General features: G+C 33.6%; 1 protein-coding gene across 1 annotated transcript; it reads left to right on the forward strand.

Moving 5' to 3' along the window:
• Positions 1 to 3,646: 3,646 nt before the first annotated feature.
• On the forward strand, positions 3,647 to 10,404 carry LOC101897589 (odorant receptor Or2). Its single transcript, XM_005186768.4, has 7 exons — positions 3,647 to 4,012; positions 4,090 to 4,228; positions 4,966 to 5,233; positions 5,291 to 5,390; positions 5,472 to 5,573; positions 9,043 to 9,150; positions 9,206 to 10,404. Exons 1-7 carry the CDS (start codon positions 3,716 to 3,718, stop codon positions 9,335 to 9,337), a joined length of 1,146 nt encoding a protein of 381 aa, XP_005186825.1. The 5' UTR covers positions 3,647 to 3,715; the 3' UTR covers positions 9,338 to 10,404.
• Positions 10,405 to 11,835: the final 1,431 nt, after the last annotated feature.

Below are 11,835 nucleotides of genomic sequence, written 5' to 3' on the forward strand. Positions count from 1 at the left end.
ACGACAAAGCATCAAGACTGACCCTCGTGTAAAATTTTAAGGTTTTAGCTTCAGTCTGGCCATTAATTCTCAGTCTATTTAGTTATTTCACTATTCTCTTATTTACATAAAGGTAAAGGAACGGTTAATAAAATCAGTCGACAGATTTAGAAGAAATGCTGACGAATTTATATTTTTCTGGGTAAAAAGTTTTTGTCATTGGAGTTGTTTTAAAATAACTCCTAACGAGGGTTAGAGTTTCTTTCCGCCTTACCCTTGGTCTGGGTTGGGTATATTGCACTAAATTTTTAGAGCACTAAAAATTAAATAATTAGTGGTAGTTCTATTAAAATTTCAATACCACTAGAGAAAAATTAAATTACACAAAAAATAAAATCCATTAAAAATTCTTTTAAAATCTTTAAAATACCTAATATAGGAAGGTGCCGATATATGGGGGATGTACGATATTGTGGACCTATAAAGACAAATCTATGTCTGGGTGTAAAGTACTCACAAGAAACTCCTTGTGTGGATTCTCATACAATTCCATTGGAAAAAGTGGCCTTAATCATCAAAATACCGAATATCGGGGGGTACCGTTATACGGGAGATATACGATATTATGGACCTATATAGGCAATTCCTATTCAGGGAGTAAAGTGCTCACAAAGAACTCCTCATGTGGAATTTCAGACAATACGATTGGAAAATGTGGCTAAAATCAGAAAATACCGAATATCGGGGGGCACCGTTATATGGGTGCTATACGATATCGTGGACCGATATAACCCATCTTCGAACTTGACCTGCTTGCAGACAAAAAAAAGATCTGTGCAAAATTTTAGCTTTCTATCTTAATTCGTTTAGACTGTAGCGTGATTACAACAGACGGACAGACGGACGGACAGGGCTAAATCGTCTTATAATTCTACGCTGATCAGAAATAAATATACATTGTTGGGTCAAAAATGATTATGAGTTACAAACGGAATGACGAACTTAATATACTATGTATTGTGGAGGGTATAAAAAAACAGATCAACCACTAAAATTTGGTGGTAGTGAAATTTTAGTAGCACAAATAAATGAAAAATATTGTTATAAAAATAGCGGTAATGGGATTAAGCCTGACTATTTTGCAACAGCAAAATAATCTCCTACTTTTGTGAATTTAGATATCTTGGCCCAATTCAGGTCAATGCCGATCCTCCTTAAACGTATTCATTGTACTTCCACTTAAGCCTCTTATTCTTAAACATGAGATCGAGTCTTTGCAATACGATTTTGATTAAAAAAAAACGGTGTTTTATTCTCTTAATTGGTTTGGATATAAGATCTAGCCTCCTTCAGAAACACAACCAAAACTGCCACCTCAATCCACAAGAGGATGGGGGTCAAATGCGGAAGTGGGATGTATATGTTCACTCCATCTGTTACCGCCCTCACAAAGTTCAACGTTTAGTAATTCATAATAATTTCTAAAAGACAACAAACTGTTTGTGGCCAATAAATAGTTTTCCCAAATAGATTGGACATTGGAGAATTACATGAAACACTATTTAATTAAATTTGGGGTATTTTTGCATAACAACCATAACTAAAATTATATCTGCCTGTTTTCTTTATTGCTGCCAGTAAATATTTGCACTATGGATAAAATAATGGGGTTTCCCGTTATTTGCATGTAATGATAGATTTTTTAATAATCTTAATCTTTATGGTATAGCCTTGATGATAGGTCATTAATTAGTTAGTTGGGGGTGTGCCAAAGATAGCGCGTTCATCAGGTGTCTGGAAAACATTTTTTCGGCAACAATATATAAATAATAGTTGCTTTCCCATTCATGAACTTTGGAGTATTGGGAAGGCGTCACATCTTCTGAAGAAACTAAAATGATTATAGCGATTACAAATGATTTGATCAAGCTGTTAGCTTCTGACAATAGATGTATTTGGCGTCAGTTTTTTTTTTTTTTTTTTTTTGAAAATCGAGTGCCGCCTCGGCATGAGTGCCGTCATGATGAAACCAAATGTTGCCAACATCCTCTGAATTTGTATACCCTACAATACCATGTGTTGGGGGTATTGTAAGTTTGATTGAACCAAAAAGTTTGTAACACCTCGAAATATTGGTCCTGGACGTAGGATAGAATCTCCCGATCTCGTGCGGAGTCGACCTAGCTATGTGTGTTCGTCCGACTGTCCGTGTTAATTTTTCTCATGAAATGGTGATAGGGTTAGGATTAAGATAGAAACCTATTGTTTTTGGAGGTGATCGCAAAAAATAGGGGGTTGGACCAAAATTTGAAAAAAAAAATCCTGAATTTCTGAGATATATTTGATATTTTTCTCCGAGTATCGTTGTTATGGAGTGCAAATTAAGGCTGTGGAGGAAATAAATAAATTGGATGAAGAATATATATGGGAGCTATAGCTTTACCTGAACCGATTTCGACCAAATTTGACACACTTGTTTCTAGACTCAATTCAATGGTAACACGTGCAAAATGGATAGACAGACGGACGTGGATAGACAGACGGACGGACAAGCATAAATCGACTCATACTGTGATTCTATGCAGATCATCAAAAGGAACTATGGGTATAACTCGCTTCCTTCTCTATGTTACAAACAAATGCACAAAGACATAATATCCTGACCACAGGTATAAACATTAAGTTCAGCCAGGCCTAACTTGAAATAACCTTCACCATTAGCTATAACGCTTTAAACTAGAAATACAATATAGTGGGTGGAATAATTATAGGTGGCCATACCAAAACGGGAACGCATATAGATAATGTTATAATACAAAGAGTTTTATCTATTGTGAGTCTAAAATGCCAAATTTGAACAATTCAATGGGTAAATGTGACTAGGATTATCAAAAAATATATGGAAACAGAATTTGAAACGTATCCGATAGAAAAATTCGATTAAAATGTCAAAATACGAAATAGTCGTAGGTATCATATGTAGGAAAATGTGGACCTACACATACGATGTTCTGCCACCGGAGCTAGAACCCAGTGCGAACCACAAATATCACTACTGTGTCAACTACTAAATTGCCGAATATCAGGAAGTATTGTTTTATAGGTGTTGTACCAAAAAGTTTAACATTATATATCATTTTCATACCAACCATCCAAGACAATACAAACTATTGTGCTAAATTTTAAAGATCTATGTCAAATAATGTGGGTTGTATCGTAATAGTGTAAGTGGACTAAATTTGCCATGTTCCGGCTTGTCTCATGGCCAGCACTAAATGTCATGTTCACGCAAGGTTATACCGATCGATTTTCTTTGTTTACGCTCCTGAAGGAAAAAAACAAGCGAAAAAGCAGTAAGTTCGAACAAATTAGGAAATTTTCAACAAAAAATAATCTATTAAAATCTTAAGAATGCAGAATATAAGAAAAAGTGGATGTGTGGATGCAAATACGAAATTTGAAACAATATTAATGTAAGGAATCCTCTTTATATATTTGCAACTATTATATAACAATAAATATGCGAATGCGAATTTATCCACTTAAATATGCAAACTATCTATGGAAATTTATCAATTATCCCTTAATGGATTTCCAAGTAATAACCATCGTTAACTTTATAAATAGATGAGTTCAACTCATTTATAAAATTCCAAGGAAGGAATAATCAACGACAGTCGGCAATTGCTAAGCTACAAATCACCATTGAATCATATCATCAGCAAAACGAAACGCAATGTATTACAATCATCCTTTGTTCAGTTTCAACGTTAAAATGTGGAAATATTTGGGTTTCATAGAGTTTAAGAGAATCAATCAGGCTCTGCTCATACTCATCATTCCGTGTCTGATTAATATGTGTCAGGTTATGAATATTGCCTACAATTGGAACGACATGAGCGTAATTGCCATTGGCCTATTCATGACTGCTATTTTGTTTAATGCTCTGGTGCGTATTACAACCGTGATGAGGAATCAATCGAAATTTATAGAATTTTTTGAAATGATTGAACAATGGTATCGAGAAATTGAGGTAATTCAATGATTTAAAAAAAATGGAGCTTGAAAATAGAATCAATCAAAATATGATTTATTTTAAAATTTCATAAGATGGGACCGGATGACGGAGCATGGGATTTATTGAAACATATACCGCGAAGAACGCGTCTTATTTCTATTTTAAGTTTTTCATTTGCTGCCGGGGCAGCTGTGGCTTCAGCAACAATTCCACTGTTTTTGGAGCAACGAAGTAAGTGATCTAATTATATTATTATTTGTTTCTATTTATATCCTACACCACTTAGTGGTAAGGGTATTACGTCTTTGTGGTTTTGTTTGTAACATGGAACCCATAGTTACTTTTGAGGATCTTCATAGAATCACTTTCGAAGTCGATTTATGCGTGTGAACAAAATGCAGTCCTTCACATGCGCAATATGCACTCCATAACAATTATATTTGATACCGGTCATTAGATACTGCTCGAAAATACCTGTGTCAAATTTTATCGAGTTCGGTTCTGATTTTATACAGCTTCGATATATATCTTCATTCGATACGGTTACGGTTATTGTTCACCATATATGTAATATTAGCCAAAATTGAATAGATTTTTTCATATTCAACCGAATTTTTCCATTTGGTGAAACTCGGTCCAGTATATCTATAGCTCCAATAAATATTTTTTTTTATAGAATTCTTATCGAAGTCATATCATGCACTTAGGTACTAGAGGTACAAAAACCTTCGTGAAATTTGTTGAAAATCGATTCAGAGTTGGATATGGTTCCCAAATTGTGACTACTCAAAAGACATGTACGTTTTCAAATAAGGTTCATAGTTGGTATGATCTATTTCGCATAAATATATTTTTTTGTTACGGGAGCTCTACTAAACACGCATAGTGGTGTGGGGTATTATATAGGCTGCCCCACACGACTTTTGACCTTTCCTTACAGATTTTTTATTATTTGTTCACCATTTCAGGTTTACCATACGATATGTACATCCCGTTTTATGACCACCTAAAAAGCCCAATGTACGAAATCCTCTATTTTATGCAGGGTTTCATCTCGATGCCCTTTTGTGTGCTGACTTATGTTCCCTTTACAAATCTCTTCATTGCCTGGCTAACATTTGGAATAAGTCTGCTGCAGATTCTACGTTACAAATTAGAGTCATTGCCACATGAAAATGATGAGGAAATGTTGAAACAATTAATTGAATTGATACGATTTCATCATCGAATTATGAAGTAAGAGGTGAAACTTCGATGGGAAAATATTTTTTATTTTTTTCTTTCTTTTTTCAGTTTTGGCCAGACATTGGAAAGTTTGGTGTCATTTGTATGCCTCGTGGAATTGGTATTATTCACCCTAATGTTGTGCGTTCTCCTGGCCAGTTTTCTAGTGGTAATTGGAACATGAATCACCTCCAGTGATTCAGCAATCAATCATAATTTGATAATGCATATCTTGAAATTTATTTTTCAGATGGACAATGTCATGTCGAAAATAGCAACATGCATTTACATATTTTGTATTCTCTATGCCCTGTTCATTCCCTACTGGCATGCCAATGAATTTTCATGGGAAGTAAGTAGAATTATTTTTGAGGAAAACAGATAATTTTAGGTGCAAACAATTTTTAATCGAAGCGAAGGAGCCAAATTTTTAATTGATCTTTTTATTTTTATATTTTGCCTGTGACTGTCCTGCAGAAAATTTGTTATCAATTTTCAAAATCCTTTTGTAATCACTGGCTTTCGAAGGTCATTTTTTGCGTATTGTGAGAGTAATTCGTCACACTTCCAACGGCATTATCATTGATTTGATATTTCGAGTTCTTAGTAGCTAATTATCAATTTCCGGTGCATGTAATTGTGGAGGGTACAGTTTTTTCATTCATAAGGTATGTACACATTTGGGTTTTTTTGTTTGAAGATAGGTTCAGCTCGATAATGGGCTATATAATTATGAACTACGAATGCCATAGTACCAATTTTGAAGCAAGTCCGTTGAAAAATGTGTCTAATATAATAGGAAGGCTATAAGGAAACATGTTCTATAACAATCATTGTAGACTCAATGCAAACTATTATGCCAATGTCATTTTAGATTCGACTTAAAATTTTATGCAGATCACACCGAATATAAGAAGGTCTTACAGACAGGTTTTCATTCCACCTGATTAAACTCTCCTTTCTATACTATATTTATACATTGTAAATGTTGCATTTTTATATCCGCTACACAAAATATATTAGAAATTTGGTAAAATCATAGCTCTGATTTGCTAGATCGTACTCGAAAGTAAAAGAGTTTTAAAAAAAAAGTTACTCTCCTCTCTATTGTGTTATGTGGGAGAAGTCGTACTCCATTTTGTTTACAAAAAAAAAACAAGATGATTCTTGGTACTGATAAGTATTCATAGAAGAAACTATTTAAGATATTTTGGAAGGTTAAGCCACTTACACTTAATTTGAGGTATGTCCTAACTTAAATTCATTTTTCTCAATTATTGCCTTCTTCAGTCAATAATCAGTCAGTGAAATTCAAAAGTTGGTGAATAGAATCTGAAATTTATAAGATTAAATGCATGCAGGTGAGTACATGGAAACAAACTAAGGAAATATCTGGTAGAAGGCTAGGAGTACCCCCTTTAAGCCAATATTTTGACAAAATTAGGATACGGATAGTGTATCCTCTGTAATTTGTATCATGACCGAGTTTATAACAAAACAAGTTTTGCCGACAATGTTTTATTATTTAAATGTATATTGACCTTCTATGGAGTAGGTTCCGTAGGAATGGGTCAATATTGCCCATTTCGTATCGGACCTAAATAAGTACGATAGAAATATTGCAACATGCTAGGTTAGGACTATATTGGTTACTTCCTTTATCCCGATATAGTCGGAGAAATTCTATTATTTATATCCAATTTTATGCGAAATCATAAATTCCATATTCATCTCAGGTTTCTGGTTGGCTGACTTGTTTTGCAAGTTATGACAGATAAATGTATCGAAAAATGTAACCCTTTGTTGGTAAGGTACCGAAGGAATTCGCAGATGTATATCATCTTCACAACAGATCTTTTGTTAGCAACAATGTTTGTATGTGTGTGGAATTTGAGGAGAGTTGGATGGTTATTTCTCTTTTTGGAGCGTTTTGATTTTTTCAAAGTCGTGAACCCTATGTGGGGTAGGTGCCAGAAGAAATGCTCCGATCTTCACCATCTTTATTACAGATCTTGCGTTGATAGAAATATTCGATATTGATTTCACATTTTATGACCTTCATTGATATTCTAAATTTTGACCCTTTGTGGGGGATGAACCAAAAGGAGTGAACCGACACATTTCATCTTCACGCCCGACCTTGGGAAAAAGCTGAGGAAATTTCTGGGCGAAGTCTATGAGTGACCTCTTTCAGCTCATATATATTCGACACAATTGGAATCCGTATAGTATAATCCTGTTATTTGTATTGTGCCAGAATTGATGACAAAAACCTCCATTTCCGAATAGTCGTTTTCCTAACCAATTTTTGTTGAAACAATTTTCGTTTACTCTCCACTCTTTTGTTTTGTGTGGAGTGCTATCGAGAAGAGAGTGAAACTCAGTGGTCTGACTAGAATTGGGGTTAAGAAGAAGAGTTCACACACCAGTCCAATTTGTCTTAGTTTATTTGAACTTTTTTTTTTGTTTTACGGATTTGTCCAAAAATTTGCATTTGTTGTTCGTAATGCGTTCCAGCTCCGGTGGCGGAACCTATATTCGGGTTTTGGCGGTTTTAGCCACATCTTTCCCCATATTTGTCTAAAAATTTGTAGTTGTAATTCATATTGCGTTCTACCTCCAGAGACAGAACATTGAATATCTAGGTCCGCGTTTTCGTATATTTCGTATATCCCCATATAACGGTGCCTCCCGATATTCGGTATTTTAATGGTTTTAGTCACATTTTTTATGAATTTGTCCAAAAATTTGTATTTGTAGTTCGTAATGGGTTCTAGCTTTATCCACGTTTTCGTATAGCCCCTACATAACTGTACATCCCAATATTCAGTATTTTAATGATTGTTGCCATATTTTTCCACGAATTTGTGTAAGAAATGGTTTTTGTAGTTTATAATAGGTTCTAGGATGGCAGATCATTGTATATATATAGGTCCACGTTTTCGTATAGCCCCTATTTAAAGATAACTCACACATTTTTTACGGATTTGTTTAAAATGGGTTATAGCTTCGGTCGCAAACCACGAATTTGTTTCAAAATTGGTATTTATGACTCGCAATAGATAACAATCCATATAGGTTTCGGTTTTGGCATGATCCCCATATAACGGACTCACCCGCTTTTTGTTTTTCTAATTTTAAATGCATTATCTAAACGGCCTTATTGGTAATTGTAGTTTAAAGTGGAACACGTTTCAATTCAGATACTTTTATATACATATATTTTCTTTACCCAATTGGAGGGTATTAAAAGTTCGGCCCAGAACTTAATTTTCTTTACCTTTTTTTGCCTTATTTCTAATTTTGGACATGTTAAAAAAATATAATTTGTTTTCTTTCAAATGACCAAGCAGGGCTGGACTGGAATATGTTGTTAATAAAGCAAATTATTATAAGTTATAAATGCATTACATTATTATTATTATTATATTATATAAGTTTTAATTAGTTTGTGGTTTAACAACAATAAAGAAAAATTAGATTGGTGCGATAGATCACGTTGTTGATCAGCTATGTCTTACATTATCGACATTTACTAATTAGTCGGATACACTTGGATATGAGGAAAATAAGTTATTTTATGTTGTAATAGAATTAGCTCATTACTTTCAACCAATTTTTAATGCAAAAAGTAGTCACCTCGTCGGCTCATGGTTTTATTCTTAATTTTATCACTGAATTCTTAAAGGTCGTACTTGGAATATAATATAAAGATTTGTATTTTAATCAAGAAAAAACTATTATTTTTCGTTCATTTAATTTAAATTTTCCTTAAGATAAATTCATAGTTTTTTAAAATTGACATATATTTCACATTTCAGAGCACAAAAATTGCCGATGCTGCCTATAATATAAAATGGACGAGATCCAATATTAAGATACGAAAATGTATTGCAATGCTAATATTGCGCAGCCAAACTCCGCTAAAGGTAGGATTTGTTGTTATTTTAATTCTATATTTTTTTAATGTAAATTGCTTTTCAGATAAAGGCTGGTGGAATATTTCCTATGACTTTGGAGGCATTTCAAGCTTTGTTGAATACCACATATACGTATTTTACCATGTTTAAGGGAATGATGGGCAAAGAGCCCAACGTGCATGATAGGGGCCAGTAAATTATGGTTATGTTATTAGCTCAGCACGTTTTTGTAGTTCAATTATTAATAGTTTTTGCACTGGTCACCGATGAAAATATATGAAAAGTTCAATGATTATAAGTAAAAATTATGGTTGACAATTCTATAAACAAACATGTTAACAACTTGTTTGATGGCCTACTATCGCGCTATTTGCTTAAAATAAACGGTATTTTCATCCAAGTAATGGCCATGTGTCCTATGTTAAGAATTTGCTTAGAGTACAATTCACGCTTATTAATTGAAAATTGAGGAATTTAATTGGAAATTTTAGAGTTCGTAATGAGAACGACAGTCCATGCCAAAAAAAATTGTCTATGCAGGCACAGATCTTCGTATAGGCCACATATATCAGTACCTTCCTATATTCGTTATTTTGACGATTTTAGGTACAATATTTACCGAAATTGTTTGAAATTTCCTATTTGATGTTCGTAATAGGTACTACACTCCCTATATTCTGTATTTTTTAATTATCTTAGCTACATTATTCACGGGATTTTTTTTTCAAGATTCGTATTGTGATGGCTAATGACAAAAATTGCCTATGCAGGTCCATGTCTTCGTATATACCCCAATATAACGGCTTTATTCGGTATTTTTAAGATTTTAACAGAATTATTAATAGATTTTATTTCTTTTTTTTGTAATTTCCAAGTTTGTTCCAAATGGTGGAGGTTATTCAAGGTTCTGTCCGGCCGAACTTAAACCTTTTTTAATTGTTAATATTTTAAAATCCCATTGGAATATTTTTATTCCCCTCGGGAATGATTGTAAAAATATAAACATTCCATCGAAATTTGCTAATTATAATTATCAATTATTAGTGATTTGTTTTTAAGAAAACAAATATTTTCGTATCAATGCTTAACTTTACAAAATAGCTAATTAATATAAATTAATTTAAATAATTTGATTACGCTTATAAGCACGCTGGTATTTCCTAACAAAACAGAATAAAGCATTCAATAGCGTGCGTCAAACCGAATGCCCTTATTTGGAAAATTTTTCAAATCGAAAATATACGCAACCACCTACCAGACTAATACTTACCGGCTCCTCTCGTGAGCATTGCCACCGGTATTGCTGCTGATGCTGCTGCATAATGTCCGCCTCCACCTGCTGTTCTTGACGAACTGACAACCAATTTGTACACGTTGGAGTAATTGACGCAACATTATACCGTAGACGCGCGTAAAATCTGCAAAAAAGGAAAAGATCTTCAGCGCTCATGTACATACACACACATAATTCATAACTACGTAAGCTGTGGCGTAATATTGCTCATGTCTCTCGTCTGTAGTCATGAATGAATTTTTGAGAATGTTCAAGTTATTGCATTACTAATCGCCCGGAGGGAAGAGAAAATAAAAACTGGTATTCTAAAGAGATAATCCGCTGGATGCGTTTAAAAACAAACCAATTGATGATAACTTGACAATGTGAACATGTCAGTGCTTGAATCACAATAAATAACACGAAGCGCATTTCAGGATACATAAATAAAAAAGAAAGTTTTAAATAAAAACATTGTTTTATAAATAACAAATTTCAATTTAAGGTATACATTGGTGTACGGTTTTCGTCATTTAAAGAAAGTTTAATTAACTCGGATAAACCAAAATATTCTGCGTGAAATTTAATATTAGGTTCCCATCTCTCCAAACGTTACCGATTTCCGTCGGTTTATTTGAAAGGCTAACTTATTTTATACCTCGACTAGTAAGGCCCGCAACTTCATTTGCGTTGAATCAAATCTAATGAAAGACGTCGTTAATTTCGGTCCGTTTTCACTTTTTATTGAGCATTTTTGTGAGATTGCTTTCTACATGTTAATATTTTAAAATGTCAAATTGCAACGACTTCCGTTTTAAAAAAAGGATTTGTTGTAAAAATATTTCGAATCGGGATGTGCCATTAGGTGTAGAAAATTTCAGTCGGTGTTTCAACAAATATAGATCCTCAGCATTTCACATCTTTTTTTTGGGGAAGGTACCAAGATGTTAGACCTACATATCCCAACTTAACATTAGATCTAATGTGGGTCCAAATTTCGCTATTTGCGAAGTTTGAAGAGAACTGAGAAATAATTTTAAATTTAATGAAATCAGCATCTGATTTCACATTTTACTAGAGTAATTATGGTTGAAATCTAAATATGACGATGTGACAAGTTTTAACTAAGTTGGTACTCCACTCGCCAATATGAGTTTTTATTACTATTTTAATATTATTTGATATGCTCAAAATGTGCCCCATCGAAATAACGGGTTTTGACCCTAGGAGTCGATCTAGGTGTGTCCGTCAGTCTGTCTGTCTGGCTGGTGCTCACAATAACTCTTGAAGGGAGTATCCGATTTGGTTCAATTTTGGTACATCGTAATATTATTATCCATCTTAGTTCGGAGATGACCAATGTCAACTTTTTCATAGAAAATAATTAAATTTAATTGGGCACTGGTTTTACATTTTACGAA

Source organism: Musca domestica, unplaced genomic scaffold (assembly GCF_030504385.1).
Source record: "Musca domestica strain aabys unplaced genomic scaffold, Musca_domestica.polishedcontigs.V.1.1 10, whole genome shotgun sequence".
Taxonomy (NCBI): domain Eukaryota; kingdom Metazoa; phylum Arthropoda; class Insecta; order Diptera; family Muscidae; genus Musca; species Musca domestica.